This window comes from Sceloporus occidentalis, unplaced genomic scaffold, assembly GCF_023333645.1.
Source record: "Sceloporus occidentalis isolate IW3139 unplaced genomic scaffold, rSceOcc1.0.p SCAF_5, whole genome shotgun sequence".
Taxonomy (NCBI): domain Eukaryota; kingdom Metazoa; phylum Chordata; class Lepidosauria; order Squamata; family Phrynosomatidae; genus Sceloporus; species Sceloporus occidentalis.
This window is the reverse complement of record NW_028316985.1, coordinates 171,963,024-171,979,716: the sequence shown is the minus strand read 5'-3', so window position 1 is coordinate 171,979,716 and position 16,693 is coordinate 171,963,024. Positions and strand designations below refer to the sequence as shown.

Genomic DNA, 16,693 nt, shown 5'->3' with positions numbered 1-16,693 from the left:
GTCCACTGTATATTATTGATGCTGGCTACCTCAGTTTTGACCTCAGAGGGAGTGGATCACACTAGTTGCAGCTCTGCTGGGCAGCACAATGAGACATATATATAGACAACCACCTCATATCACTACAGAGTGTCGAGGTAACAGGGGTCATCTGGAGCAGCTCTGGGCCCAGAATACTTTGGGAGCAGCCCAGAATATTCTGGCCAGTGTAATTGAGCCCATGGTCACCATGAGACTTTGCTCCATGCTGCAAGTGAGGCAAAATGTGAAAGAGAATGAGCCTGCCACCAGCTCACAGCTCCATGTACTCTCCTTCTCTCCAAAGGGTGCTAGTAGGGATTATTTCTCTAGAGTGGGTTTCTGCATTCTGTATTTTCCTAGCAATCTAGAATCAAGCATCCTCATGTTCTTTTCTCAATGCAACATGGGAAGCTTAAACCAAGAATTAAGTTGTTCCAGTTTGCTCTACTTTTCAGTAGGATGGCTCTGGGTACAAAAAGGTGCACAAGAGGCCACATGCAACCAAAGGAGCCCTCTTTCAAGCCACCCAAAAGCACACAGACCCTGAAACACTTTATGAAATGTTGAAAAAATACTGACTTCTTTCTAATCCCAAAACTGACCAAAATTGCTTTAAAACCTATTACAAAATAGGCAGTTTTGTTTCCACAACTCTCAAAAGATCCCCCACAGCTCCTAAAAGGTAGTCAAAGGTTGGCCAAGAATGAAACTGCTCATGTTGTGCATTCCAGTACATCCCCTGGAGAGATGGGATTGGGGATCAAAAATGGTCCTTTCCCCCTCTGCACTTGCCCCCCGGTGTACAAAAGTGTTCACCAATACCTTATCCAGTGTAGGTGCTAATGGTCTATGTGTGTGTCTCTCTTCACAGTAAATCTTGCCAGTAGTTTCAGCCCATATCGAGAGGGAAGATTTATCGAAAAACGTCTGAGGTCCTCTTCAGAAGGCACTGCTGGGAGCAGCCGGATGATCTTAAAACCAAAGGATGGAAACTTAGAAGAACCGAACAGTCTACGAAAGCAAAGAACAAGCTCCTCCTCCTCAAAAATGAACAGCATGGTGAGTTTTCAGAACTTCAACATGGCAAGACAGTTCCTTCACATGATTAATGGATTTTTCCCTCTTGTTCTTAATGAAAAGTGACGAGAGAGAGAGAGAGAGAGAAACAACTACCAAAATGTGGCACTATGCAAGTATTCAAAGAAATGGCATGATCTAATAGTGTCAAATGAATTTTTCAGAAATGTTATAAATAACATTTGTTTTCTAAATAAAGAACTGTGTTAGAATTCTGAGTTTTGTACTGCTGTAAACACATTGGATAGCTGTGAGGACATTATTCTATTTGTCTCAGTTTCATTTCCCTCTCTTCAGGATGCAAATGATAAGACAAAAGCAATCTTATTAAGTGACAGTCCAAATGTTTTACATCCAGAAAGATCCTTGTTTCGATCTGTAGTAAGAGGGATTTCAGGAAATAGGGCTCCTAGAGCATGGATTTCTGGATTACAGCTTCCAGAATCACACAGTCAATATGTCCACTGGTCATACTGCCAGGGGATCCTGGGAATGGTAATCTCCAAATTTACTTCTATATTTTGCAAAACATCACTCTTTGGGAGCTTGGAGAGGTTTTCCCAGCTGGAGTAGATGGTCTACTGTATAGATATGGAGGAGTGTCATTATAAACCCACTGCATAGGAATTCTGTTATAATAATTATAACAGTTCCCCATTTTTTCAGGGTTGAAATGTAAACATGATGCTAAATCACTAGTAATCACTGTGAATTTTACCCACAGCTCTCTATTACACTGATCTCTTTGAGAAAGGGCAAAGGGCCATTGCCTTTGTTGAACAAAAAGGTATACCAGAAACATCCATCACCTCTGGACAATTTAGCCAGATGTGAGGAATGGTCAGAGTTTCAGCTGAACATCTTCTAGTGGCCCACACACATGCCCTGTCCCTGCCACAGACATTCTTTCCTCAGCAAAGACATTTGCCATCCCTGTTTCAAGATGAAACGCCACTTTTGGTTATTTGCTGCATGGAGGGAGTTCATAACTCTAATTTTGTAATGGCCCTCTATCTGTATACTGCAGTTGTAGCACTTTACCCCCAGACATAACACAAAGAGGCACCCAGACTTGAAGAATAGGGATCAGACCAGTGTGAGGTGAATGTGTACTGCAGATAATTGTTTGGGACATTTCCTTTCACCTGTCTTAGCCCCATTCACTAGTGTTGATGTTTGTGGGAGCAGATCTTCTACATACTCCAGCGAATGCCCAGTTCCCATTCCAGTATCTGCATCTATGGCTACATTTTTATTGTAAGCTCTTTTCCTTTACGTTCTTGAGTACAGTAATTTGGTAACATCATAATAAGTGCCTTAAATTTGCTGCCTTGGTTTGAACACATGCTACTTCTAATAGTTAAGCGCGCGCGCATATATATATATATATATATATATATATATAATTTACGTATGGGATATCTTGTGTAGAAAATGGAATTCAAAACTCTATGGAAACTGTAAGCATTGAAACAAGATGATTCAGCTAGGCTTTGTTGGAATTTGGTAATGTTCCTGAAGAGGGCAGCATTGCTTTGAAAATCATTTTTTTAAAAAAAGATAGATATAATAGCTAGAGTTATCCAATTCAGGGTATCTCTTAAGAAATCATTTTTGTGTAAAAGAAGCTTTGTAGTCAGTAAGATGCCCTTCAGACACAAAAGAAAGGAAGCCCTTTAAGATCCCAGTTGTTTTCTCCTTGTCACTGGTAGGAAGTGATGACTTCCCTTTGCCTTGAGTGGCCAGGGAATATCTGGATTCAGAAAGACTGATAAGATAGCAGGTTTCCACAGAATGTTAAGCTAAAGAGCAAAGGGAACCAAGAGGGGCAAACATAAAACAGTATCTTGGTAACGGGTGCTGTTTTCTCCCCCCCCCAGCTAACTGATCAAATTATTCTTTCAGAAATGTCAGACCTTTAGTATCTAGCTGTAGCTGAAAGCCTGAATGGTAGTTCCAGACATTAGGGGATAGGCAAGCATAACATTAGAACCCCAGTGGTATATTGTATGAACAATGCAGCCTTCTTTGTGTTGCCGTTTGCAGCTGAGCTCATTGCAGGAGATGCAGTTTAATTTGATTTCTGTGGTGGTGAAATTATTATTATTATTACCCAAGAAAGGAGCATGGATACCATTAAAGACACCTGCCTGTACTTATTAAATTTGTTTATTGAAACCTGTTGCTAGTCTGTTGTAGTCATTATAAATCATATTGATCGTCTTTAGTCATATCTCCATCAATTTTTCTCCTTTTACTTTCCTCCTTTTTCCTTGAGGTTCCAGGGATATGACTGAGGCTGCATCTGCACTGCAGAAATAATGATGTTTGATACCATTTTAACTGCAATGGCTCAATGCTATGGAATTCTGGGCTTTATAGTTTGATGAGTCCCTTCGCTGCCCTGAGTCCCTATGTTGGGAGAAAGGTGGGATATAAGAAAATATTAATAATAATAATAATAATAATAATAATAATAATAAATTATTATTATTATTATTATTTAGCTGTCCCTGTCAGAGAGCTCTGAGGCCACAGCAAACTACAAATCCGATTCCATAGCACGGAGTCATAGCAGTTAAAATGCTGTCAAACTGCAGTTTGAGTTATTTTGAATTCCAGTTAAATCCATCTTCAAAACAGGCCAACAGTATTTTAACAACTAATGATATGAGTGTTTTCTATATCTGGAGCTAACATGTGTTTCTTTTCCAGAGTTTCTATTTTATTTTGAATTGGCCATCCCTGCAATAATTTATTTGTTCCACAAGGTGTCAATGTTATTCTTCTTTTTCTGTCAGAAACGGAAAGCTGGGCTATTCTAGGCAACAAATAAAAACTGGCATTCTTTAGTTAGTCCGGGGTAGCAAAACTGCTATCAGTATGAGCTTTTCTACATGCATTAATTTCAGCTTTCTTCCAAAGATTTTTGGCTAATATGTTTTGGGAAATGGTACAAATCAAGGCTATGGTAGTAAACTAGACAGAGCAATCATATTACTAAGCTGGGTTTGGGATGGAAGAACCAGAGAAAAAAGATGTAATGAGGTTTCTGCGTATGGTTGCATGCTTCAAAAGGAGAGCTAGGTTCAGACACAGGTGTGCCTATGGTTTTGTTGATTGGTTTACTATTTATTTATTTCATATCTTGATTTGCTTGCTGATGGGACCCAAGGCAGCTCACTCATGAGTTAAAACAAAGTGTGTTGTTATTGTGTGTCCTCAAGTCACTTCTGACTTACAGTGACCCTAAGGCGAACCTATCACAGATGGCTATTGCCAAGTTTCTTCAGAGGGGATTTGCCATTGCCATCCTCTTGAGACTGAGAGTTTGTGATTTACTGTGGTTAACCCAGTGGGTTTCTGTGGCTGAACTGGTATTTGAACCCTGGTCTCCAGGGTCATAATCCAACACTCAAACCACTACACCATGTTGGCTCTCAATTTAACATGAATTAAAAAATTGTTAAAAAGTTAAAACACAATGAAATACATTTCCATGTTAAATCATCAACTACACTGGTCCTGTCTGCACTAGTCAGAATATTCTGGGGACAGTCTGGAATATCCTGGCTGCAGGGCTGCTTCAACCTCTGTCTGTTACCTTGGTCCTCCATTCTGATGCCAGGCAGCTGTTTGCACACATGTCCTGCTGTGTCACCTGGCACATCCAATCTTGCAATGTGTCACTCTGCTCTGAGGGCAGAAGAAGGTGCCGTGCAATGATGACATGGCTCATTCTGATCTGAAAGTGAGTGACCTGTGACAGTGATGGACATGCTGGGTGGCATAGCAGGACACGGGCCAAGCCAATGGTATCCTGTTCCTTGTTCTGACGTGGGTCAGTCCCTGGGCCAGTGTGGCAATATAATGTTTTCACACCCACCTACTGCTACACCATGGACCCACTGCCACTGTGTGCCATGTACCTTCTGCCGTGTTTGCATCTGTCCTGAAGATCCTCACTGTGGCCCATAAGGGCAGAAACAGGGTGGTTGACTAACCCCACATAGATGTAATGGTGGCAAGTACAGAATGCACAGGGCTCTCTAGTCTGCAGGCTGTCACCAGAGAGCTTTATGGAAACGCCTTGGCAACTATACAGTCTTTTGGGACTGGATTAAGGCCCCTTTGGACTGTGATTAGTCAGCAACTGCTGGATCAGCATACAGGGACTATATTTGTTTTTGCTCTTGGTTCTTTCTATGCAAACCCAAATGGAGCAAGGTGGTAATCTGTCAGTTTCTCCAGTTATAAACCTCTTACTTTAAACACGTTGTAGCCATAAAGCTTGCTAGTACTTGAGTATCAGTAAATAGCATTTTTTAAAAATCCCCAGCAGTTCATACCATAGTCTGGCTTCCATTTATAAAAAGAGCTCTGCAACATAATGCAAATTGGTTCATAAGGTATTCAAGCCAGGAATATCATTGGTGTGTTGTGGTCCAGAACTTGGAGGTTTTTCCTAGTGCCAGGGTATTTGTGTTTTTTCCGTATAAGGCAATTATTTCACTTTTCATATAGAAGTAGATTTGGAAAGCCTCATTTATGGCTAGCTTTGTGTAAGATACAATTTCTGTAGTCAATTTGGGATCTTGTACTTTTCAGGGAGGGGGTTGGTGTACCTGGTTAAAATGCAAGCTGTGACAGCTGCTTTGTTACAAAAGGCTGAACAACATTATCTGATTGAAAACAAAACAGAGCTTGTAGGTAAGCAGGACTTTGGACCTGATTTAATTCAGCACAGGGACCACTCACTTTCAGAAGTTATTAGCATAAAAAGACTGCAGAACAGCAGCCTGGGACTTGGGCATTTTATGTGCTTCTAATTTTAAGGTTAACTCAGCTAGCAGCATTAATGCTGAAATAAGACCCTGTAGAAAACAAAGGCCTCTAGCTGAGTATGTATTTCCTAACAGCTGTCAAAAATCAGATCTGTAGCTGATGCACACTTTGAACATGATTGAGTTCAAGGGGTTCATGACTTAATCTGATGGTAGGTTTTATACATCATACATATTAGGAAAATGCACTGGGAGGTTTTTGCAGGGGAAGAAGCACATTGGCTTTGCATATAGGTGGTTTTCCAAGCTCCAATTATAGCATTTCCAGATGAGTCTGGGAAAGACTGTGCTCTGAAGTTATAGACAGCCATTGCCAAACAGTGTAGAAAGTTCTTAGCTATTGGACTGAATCACCCGAAAATGGTGGAAATTAGGATAGGTCCAGATGGGCATAAAGTGGACTTAGGCTACCTAATGATGATTACCTTGTGTCTCAGTATTTAATAGAAAATTATATTACAGTGAGAGAAAACAATAGGAAACATTTATAAAACTGAATTTCATAATCATATTCTATTTGCAAATTTTGTATTTTTCCCCCAGCACAATATTTGAGATGGGCTAGAAAAATTGGTCCTGCCACAGCTGAGAAAAGTAATGTCAGGCTCTGGAGCGCTCTGCAGTTTAGCAGCAGCAAAGTACCAAGGGACTGGCAAGGGTGAGGTGAGGTGAGGAGCTGCAAATCTGTTAGGAAATACATACTTGCAGCCTAACTCCTGGGATGTGTAAGTGCCCTGATATCCCCATGATCCACCTACATATTGCTGGATGCCCTTTCTGTCCACTCCAGATCTTGTCAGTGTGTTGTAAAATTAAGGAAGCTACCAACAACCAAATTTGTCTTTTACATCTTCCGGGTATTAAAGCAATTCCTTATTTTGGAAACCATTTTTGGTCCTTTCAAAGGGCTATCAAGTCTTTGTTTCTCATGAAATCACCTTAGCCTGGGGCTAGTTTTAAAGTACAAATATGACTAGGAAACCTAGCTTCCACACCACAGTCGACGCTCCTGCTATATTCAGCAGCTGTCATCCTAATACTCTCAGTCTGAACAGTTCTTGCTTTCTGTGGACCCTTTTCTTCAAGACAGGTAGATATCACCATTCTGTCCAACCCTCAAATTCCACTATTCCCTTTCACTTTTCCATTTCACTTATCACTGGATTTTAGCATGGGTTATTCTCATATATATATTCTTTCATATTCTTTCCAAATAAAAGTTATCTAAACTCACACATGCCTGGAGTTTCCATCAAATTTAACCCCCTTCTTGCAAGCCAAGCCAACTTTCCTCAGTTTATTAAAGATAGACTGCTACTTCTAGTGGAAATTCTCTGATCCTTGTACCTTTGTAGGTAACAGATGATTGCCTCAGGTAAGGCTAGTCCTGCTCCCAACCTTTCACATAGAGGACTGCCTTCTGTCCTGGAGGACACTCAACTGCTCTGCTTGAGATGGTGGCACCATTTCCCCCTAAACATAAAAAATAAAAAGTACTTAGGAATACTGAGAGGCAGAGTTAGGAAAGGATAAGATCTGGAAGGAAAGTTTCAGGGAATTAATTTGCCAGCTTCAACAGGTCAGAGAGCAACAGAGAGCAATGCACCATTAGGGGCACTGAGGCAGACTAGATTTCCAGAAATAAGAGGCAAAGTATCTGCCAAGTTTCCTCCAGGTTTCTCAGATGCAACAGGATAAAGTTTAGCAAGTTAATATTTCATCCAATAGGGAACTCTGTCTGAGAAACAGTTTGTCAGCTTGGTAATATATGCACTGTTTGCAATAAAACTGACAGTGGCTTCTGCAGAAAAGAAATCAAACTTTGCTGTGTTGCTCACAATAGCATACACATCTTCTGTGTTTTCATTATTCACATCTGATGTGTTTTCTCCTGGAATGGAATAGAGAGTTAGCATGCCATTTCTGTCTATACTCCTAAGGACAGATCTGACAGTGGAGACAATTTGAGCTTCTTACCAGAGATGTTTTTTAAATAAACTTTCAAAGGAAAGGGGAGGGGAGCCCCACATTAATCTGAGTGAGAATTTCCTACCATGCGTCTACTAACCCCATGTATCAATGTCAATGTAACTAATTTTATAATATCTGGTTGTAACATTTTTATGATATCTGACTTCTGCTTATCAAGTATATAAATCATCACAAAGCTTTAAGCCTCGCTTTGATCTTTTATGATAATTTATGGAAAGATATATTGGACTAAAGATGACCTGAGGAAACAAAGAACATAGTGCTATAGGTCTCTAATAGATTTGCTGTATTTTATGGTGGTCCTTCTTCAAATTGCAGCTCATGTTATGGTTTCATCTGTGCTGAGACTACACATTTTTCTGGCCATTAGGTTGGATATGCTGGAAAAAAGATCACAGAACTTCATAGCACATGTTTGGCCTATTGTACTTTACTCACAATTGCCCTGTAAGAAGGGTCTATTGGCCATTATGGGCAACCTAAATCAATTAGAATATATAGTTTGGCAAACTAATGTACTGAATGCTTGGTTTTCTGGGTCATCATAGCCAGATTTTTGTGGGAAAGGCAAAGTTGGGAATTTTTTCCTTTATTAGATATGTGCAGTTTCCCTGGTCACCCTGCCCCTTACTCAGAGACTGCCTTGGAAATCTCAGAGCCATGTATTTAAAAAAACCACTGCCTACTCAGAGAGTTAGCTGTTAACAACAATGTGTGTGGGGATGGGGATTCAGCTGTCATCAGTTCAACCTCACCTTCTTTGGATGAAGGGAGGGCACTGCATCTTTTTCCTCCTTCCTGGATGGTTTATATAGCCCACTAGTGGGTGAGAAAATGTATGACCAGATGGGATTAGGGAGCCAGCTACATCTCTCCTCCTGTTTTATCAGGAGTGAAGAGAAGTCTACTGGTAGTGCAATGAAGGGGTGGCATTTTGTTTTTGCTGCAGGCAATGAAAGTGTTTGGGCTACCTGTGGATGTGGCATTTACTACAGCAGTGGTGAGTGCATGAGGGGTAGTTTCCCCCCTATCCTTCCACTGTGGGCTTTACCCCCAACAGTGCTCTCAAATGCTGCTCTCTTCTTCAGTGTACTTCCAAAAATGGTGACCAGGAGTGAGGTAGTGACACTTTCTGTGGCCATTTTGAAAAGGACTCTAACCAAAATTGATGCATTTGGGGTGTACTGGGCATCCTGGAGTGCTTTCTGTGTGGGATTAGGGGTCTGTATGAACATTGGACTTTCTGTGTGCTTTTTGATTGAAAATGCCTGAAATTGGCACCAGATTGTTTTAAAAATGGGAGGTTGGGCCACTTTGGAGGACCAGCCAGAAGTTTCCAGTGTTGCAAAAGTGGGGTTCGGGGGCTGCATGTTTATCCCATCTTACATTAAGCACCATTTATCTATGACAGCCCCACTCAGCAAGCTGGTGCCTGGTATAATTATTTTTCCAAGAAAGATGCATTAATGCAAATCTAGGACAGATATTAAAGGGAAAAAACTATACAGGTTGAGTCTTCTTTAACCTAAATGTTTGACACCAGAAGTGTTTTGATTTTTGGATTTTTTTCAGATTCTGGAATATTTGTATCTACATAATGAGATATTAGAGCTGGGACCCATCTTGAAACATGAATTTCAGTTATGTTTCCTATATACTTTGTACACATAGTCTGAATTGTATACATAATATTTGCAATAATTATGTGCATGAAACAAAGGTGTGGTACAGACTGCCCCAAAGGGGTGGCCTGCAGCCATCCCTGTTCGCGCTGAATTGGGGCCAGGACAACCTTACCGGTAACCCCTGTGGCCCCAATCCAGCATTTTTCCAGGCCAAAGAGAAGGGGCAAAATGTTGCTTCTCTTTGGTCTGGAAAAGGGGTGCCCTGGCGCCTTAGGTGCCCAGGGCACCCCCGGCAGGGCCGGCACTATGCTTGGTTGCCATGGCCATTTGGTTTCCATGGCAACAATGGATGTGTCAAAAAGGAGCTCCATTTTGGAGTTTAATTTTGCGTTGCTGTCAGGCTGCCATAAGCAGGCTGAAAGCGCAGAGACATCACACCCGTGGGGACAGGATGCCGCCATGATGCCACCTCCGGCATGTTCTAGGGTTAGGGACTGTGTGGTTGGTGCACGGTCCTTAATTGTAAAATCGCCGTGGCCATGCCACTTTGGGGCCACCTGTCTCGGCCCAAAGTTTCTGTATACTGAACCATCAGAAAGCAAAGGTGTCACTATTTCAGCCACCCATGAAAAAGTTTTGGATATTGGAGTATTTCGGATTTTGGAATTCTGGATGAATGAGACTCAACCTGTATGTGGCTATAGTTCATATATCTTTATAAGCCTCATTCTTTTTCTTTGCATGCCTTTGAAAAAAAAACAAGAAGAGGAAATTTAAAGGTAGGATGTTGAGTTTGTAGGCTGAGGTGAATGGTTTTGCCTGGACTCAAATTCAGCCATCTTTTTGGAGTTCTAACAGGTGAGGGATAAAAGAACTATGCAGGAATGCTGTGCAAGCTCACGTGGGGAGAAAATCTCCATTGATGTCAGTCTTGCATAGAGTCCAGTATTCTAAATGGCTCTGCATAACAAACCATATCTGTGATATTATAAAAAAAAATGTCAAGTGTCAACATTGGTTGCTAGAAACATCCTTGAAGCACTGGTTTCTTGAAACACGGTAGGAGGCTTGTGGGGTCTGTTGACTAAAGAAATTCAATGATACTCACTTTTTTAAATATTTATTTTTTAAAATCCCTTCCAGCAGGGTGTCAGATAAAAGTATTTGAGATGCTCTGTTCTCTGGTGCTGTGCTCACATTTCGTTTATGTTTAGAGCTTAACTATGGTTCTTGTCTTTATCACTCCCCTGGAAACTATCAGAAAGAGTCAGTAACACTAAGTCCAGTTTTGAGTTTCCTGTATTGCAAAATGGAAGCACAGGCCCATGAAAACAGACACTTTGAGAGAAATGATGGTGCATGTTTTGAAGTGTGGTGGACCAGTACATTGATTTACACACTGTATTGAAATGGAAATGTATCTTCCATTTCAGTAGATCATGCCCAAGTACTGAACAGTGACTTAAACTGCTTTCTTCACAGTTCATTGTTTAAGAGATATGAATATATAACTGTGTGTTTCTGTTAGCACTTCATATTGTATGGCAAAAGAATGGGAGGATTGGACTCTTTCAGAGAAAACAGAATACAGTTTAAGAATGAAGAGAAAGGAAGCAATACAATACTGTTCTACTGTCTTAGAATAATAGAGCCATGTGTAATATATCAAATATCTCCAAATACTGCAAACATTTTCCAGCTAAGGAGTGCCCTAAACTACATACATTTGATTGATAAATAGAATCATAGAGTTGGAAGAGACCGCAAAGGCCATCCAGTCCAACCCCTGCCATGCAGGAAATCTAAATCAAAGCATCCCTGACAGATGGCCATCCAGTCTCTGTTTAAAAACCTCTAAGGAATGAGATTCCACTACACTCCGAGGGAGTTTGTTCCAAGTTCCTCCTAATGTTGAAGTGGAAGCTCTTTTCCTGTAGCTTGCATCCATTGCTCTGGGTCCTAGTCTCTGGAGCAGCAGAAAACAAGGTTGCTCCCTTCCTCAATGTGACATCCCTTCAAGTATTCAAATTATATAAATAGATTTACCAAAAGGTCTTTAGGTACAAAAGCGTGAAATATTTAGACCATCCTTTGTTATCATTTCTAGATTTGTTTTTTCTAAGGTTTCATGAGTGGCAGAATGCCATTAATTGATCTTTTTGTTAAGATTTCAGGGTAAGTTATCTTCCCTCTACACTCTACCAAAAAATAAATAAATAATAGCACCTTCCAGTGTTGACTGGTGTCTTACTCAGAAGAGAATACAGCAGAATGGATAGTAAATGCAGTATTTTTGTTGCTGCTGTTATGCTTTTATGACTCTGACCTCTTGTGACGCTATCATACAGCTTTATTTGAAAGATTTACTCAGAGAAGGTTTGCCATTACCTTCTTCTAAGGCCGAGAGAGTGTGATTTGCCCAGGGTTACCCAGTGAGTTTCTGTGGCTGAGTGAGGATACAAACCCTGGTGTCCCAGAGTCCTAATCCAATACTCAGGCAGTGTCTAACCATGTTATTGCCTGTAGTCCATAAAAAGGAAGACAGAAGATTGTTTATGCCATCTAAAACTGGAGATGGGAATGTGAGCAGCCCATAAACTCCAGCCCCCCAAGTCTCCAAGCACCTGGATCTAAGTCAGAACTTCATGTATTGAACATGATGGTTGGCAGAGGACTCTGTAACTGTGTTAAACTGAATGTGGTTACAAAAATCCCATGATTAGGAACCTGACTTTATTGAAGGTTTCTTCTTACTAGAATTTTATCACAGCATTCAGCTAAACACTGTTGCAGCTGCCTTCAAAACCTCACACTCTGCAAATAAAATCCTGATTTGCATCTGTGTTTGGGGACAATGGACATCCGCTATCACTCATATATTTACCTCCAGTTTTAGTTATACACTTATTTAGGCAACACCAAAAGATGGCTTTGTAACTGTTATATGCCTTTAAGTTGACTCAATTTATGGTAAACCTATCACAGGATTTTCTAGGCAAAGTTTATTCATAAGAGGTTTGCTATTGCCTTTCTCTTTGGATAAGACACTTTGATTTTCAGTTGCTTTCTATGACTGAGCAGGGATTTCAACCCTATTCTCCAGGAGTTTTAGTCCAAAACTCAAATCACTACACCAGCCCTACTCAGAGCATTAGTCCCTGAGCCACTAAATCTGCTGGCCAATGGCAGGTTTCTAGGAAAGAGAGAAACAATTGTACTCGATTGGAACAAATATAGTGCCAGTTAATGACTCATTGTTGGGGGGAAATTGCAAGTTCCCCACATCAGGTAACCTGAAAAGCATTGTACTGTACCACATTGGCACTAGTAGGGGTTTAATATCACTTCTTGATTTAAAGTATTTTGCATCATTACTGTCAAATCTTAGAAAGTATTCTCTACTCATTGTCCTCAGCTCTCAATCTGATGACTGTAAAAAGCAAACTTTAAAGGTAACACAGATGTAATGTTCTGATTTGGAATATTTCAGGCCTTCTCAGGGGTCAGAACATAATGAAAGTCTTGTAGTGTCATTTATTTTTCTTCTTACCAAAAGCATTGGGTTTAGACAGTGTTTTTCCTCATTGTCTTGTGACTGTGGTTTTCTAAAGATCAGAGTAAAGATAAGTTGGAAAAGTCTATTAAAAAGTGAAGTTGAAGCAAAAGTGGATCACAGCTCCAGTGTTTCTGCAATATTTGTTCACATATGACAGTGTGATAGACTAGGGCTTGCCTGGATGTAGTTCACTCCTTTATTAAAATATTTTGGCCAGTATTAAAATTTCAGTAGCTCAGCACTTCCTTGGGAACTGCCCTCTTCTTCATTTCTAATGTTTCACTCTGACTCTCAGTCTCTGAAAAGGAAGTCCCATCTTCCTTAAATTTTCCCTTATAGGTAAATATAGCCCTAAGGCATAGTGAAAGAGATAACTGACAACTGATCTGCAAGGGAGATAATTGATGTTCCCTGCTGTGAACGCTGGTCTTTGGCACAGAAACCAGATGAAGTGTACCTCCATAAATGGGGTGGAAAAGTGCAATGTATAGGGTGAATGTGGCCCTTAGGGTCCCAAAAATTAGTGCTTAAACCTGAATGGCTTTCCAAAGCCCCAGACCCTAATTTCTAAATATTTGTTTCAGGCTCTCATCCCTAAGCCTCTCAAAATCCACTCTAAAATGCAGCTGTTTTGCTCCCCAAGTCTCCATGTGCCTTAAACCTCCTATTTTTTTTAAAGTGAAGACTGATCAAAATCAAGACTGGAAGTGAAGGAAAGTCACTTCTGGTTGTGTAGGCAGGGGTAGGCAACCTGCGGCCCGCGGGCCGGATGCGGCCCGGCAAGGCCTTGGGACCGGCCCCAGCCCGGTCCTGCCGCCGATTGCCGCCGGGGCCTTTGGCGTCTCGCGCAAGGGGCATGGTGGGGCAATTGTCTATAAAAGCCTCAGAAATATGCATTTATCTTAACTTTTTTAAAAAATCAGCAAATTTTTTCGCGTCTCCTCCATTTTTTATTTAAAAAGTGCCTTCCATTTGAAAATTTTGTCCTACATTTGTTCTGGTTTATTTATTTATTTAATTTTTTTTTTTAAAAAAATATTTAATTATTTATTTTTTGGCTTTGGCCCCCCAGTTGTCTGAGGGACAGCAACCCGGCCCCCGGCTCAAAAGGGTTGCCTACCCCTGGTGTAGGGCATACTGATGCAACTTGCTCAAAGGGTACAGGTACAAAGCTTGGCCCCCCCACTCCCTTCATACTTGCCATCCATGCCCTATAACACAAATTTGGACAGAATTCAGAGACATAGCTGTTAGTCTGGAATATTACTATGCAAAGGGATCTTGTAGCACCTTTGAGACTCATTTTGCAAAATATGTTGTAGCATAACCTTTTGTAGATTAGGTCTACTTAAATATATTAGTATAAAATGTATCTGATTCAAGGGCTGAAAAAACAGGCAAAATACACCCTTTATTATTGTCTTTCTCCACATATCTTGAAAAAGGTAACAGGGGCCGATGGGGATAATGGAAGTAGTGATGGTAGAAATGTGAAATGTAACACAGTCATGTAGGGGAAGGGATCATGAACCAGTGTGCCCAAACATCAGACTAGCAGCCCCTTTAAAATCTCTTGTGGAAGGAGGTAGTGAATACCTCCTTCTACAAGCTTGGAAATAGGAGATGTGCTAGTGGAACCCCTAGTTGCACTAATGTAGAATCACAATGGGATTCTGACCCAGGATTTTATTTTTCAAATGCTTGACTTTAACACTTGAGCAGGCCATTTGATTTGTAGACTGATTGATCTTGGAAATACAATGTCTCTCTCATTATCCTTGCACCGTATGATTTCTTCTCTGTGCACACATCCTATCCATCACCATGTCGGGCACCTTGATAGTAAGTTGAGAATTGCAGGATTTTTCTGTACATGCATTCACCTGATTTAGGGCTTCACCAAGCAGTCTCGGAGCTCCAACTCAAAATATTGATTAGACCATGAATACAAAGGAAAGTATAGCCCATAAAGGTCAAATATGATTTCTTCTTGTGGGTATGTCATGAAATATTTATTCAGTGTCAGCTAGATAATGGATTCTAGCTGTTTCAATAAACACAGAGAGGGAACAAATTTTGGGTTATCAATTGTATATATTGTTTTCAAACCATCCTGCAAATGAATGACACTTGAAAATCTCTGGTACTGTGGGGAAGGGGAAAGAAATTAAGAGGATGAGAGAAGACCTATCCATGTATACTAATCAGAACTGAGGACAAAACCATTTAAAAATTATATAAGGAGAATATGACAAAGAAACTGAGTGAAAATCGGATTGAAGACAGAACACAGGAATTTCTGCACTAAAATAAATTATGCCTCCAATATCACAAAGATCTCTGGAAGTCCAGTCATCTCATTTCTGCTTTTATGTCGCAAGCACTGTGTTTGTTTGTTTAAGCAAGACAAAATGATTAATAATTCAAGTCCATCATGATATAATAAATAAAATGTAAGGGCATGCTCTAATGAATGGTAAAAAGGTGCCTTATTGTATCAAAAATAAGGATATGAATCGCTCCTGATCTCATTCTGAATATGGCATAAGACACCTCAACTAGCATGGTCACTAGCTATACTGGCTGGGGGATTCTGGGAATTACAGTAAAAAAACGGTTTCCAAGCTCTGGCCTCAAAACCAAGTGATTTGTAGCACCAAATAAGAATGAATAAAGCAGTTTTTCAGTTTTCTTTATGTATTATCTTTTTTAAGACTTGTGAGAAGCCTGGGATGACTGAATGTTCATTTTAGGGCCTCCTTCCTATGGCAGTCTTTGTCAATCCTTTTGTCCTGACACTTTATATGGAGGAGGGGGGGGGGCAGTATAAAATAAATATCCTTAGCAACAAGCTAGGGACAATTACCTTGAAAATCTGTCATAAACATGATAGTCCTGCAGGGAAGATGCTAGAAAAGCTCTTGTCCTCTACGATGACTGGATTTTGGAAGTCTTAACAAAGACTGTCAACTAAATTCTAAGAAAATAAACAGGCATTGATGCTGTGTCAAGTGCTACTTTCAAAGTGTTGTAAAGACAACATGGACATGCAACATTCCCTGCTGATGACAGTATGGGGAAAGCTGTACCTTAAAAAAAGATTAAAAATGACTTCTTTATATAGGTCAGGTCCAATGCAAAAATAACTCTGGCATACTATCAGGCAGGGCTGGAAAAAAACACCCCGAGTTATCTCCCCTATCCACTACTGTTTTGTTCTGTGGATAAATAGACCTTCTCAGTTGCTTTCCTCTGGTCACTTCAGAGCTAACCTGACCCCAAACCAGAGAGTGTTGCTGATGACCAAGAATCCAAGGAGTTTTGAAACCAAGATGAAAGCATTATGTATATAGTGTGCCACTGAGCCTTTGCCTCTTTTACTTTGATAAAGCTATGATATGGATGAGGACTATCTTGGGTGGGTAGAGGTTTGAACTTCTTCCTATTACACATTTCTCCAAATTTATCCTGACACATGCACACATATTCCAATAGTATGGTCTAAAAGTGATAAAAGTTCATTGGGAACCCAAAGAAGTTTTCTTCAGTTTTTAAAGTTTCTTCATAGGAGTAAAAAA

At 40.4% G+C, this 16,693-nt stretch overlaps 1 protein-coding gene across 3 annotated transcripts in view; it reads left to right on the top strand.

The window, feature by feature from the left end:
* Window positions 1–16,693, top strand: part of CCSER1 (coiled-coil serine rich protein 1) — a 927,042-nt gene that overhangs the window by 183,280 nt on the left and 727,069 nt on the right. For all 3 annotated transcript variants that reach the window (XM_089527103.1, XM_089527102.1, XM_089527104.1), the window contains exon 3: window positions 893–1,080. In XM_089527103.1, the coding sequence (XP_089383229.1) occupies window positions 893–1,080 (188 nt within the window). The remainder of the gene's footprint in view (window positions 1–892; window positions 1,081–16,693) is intronic.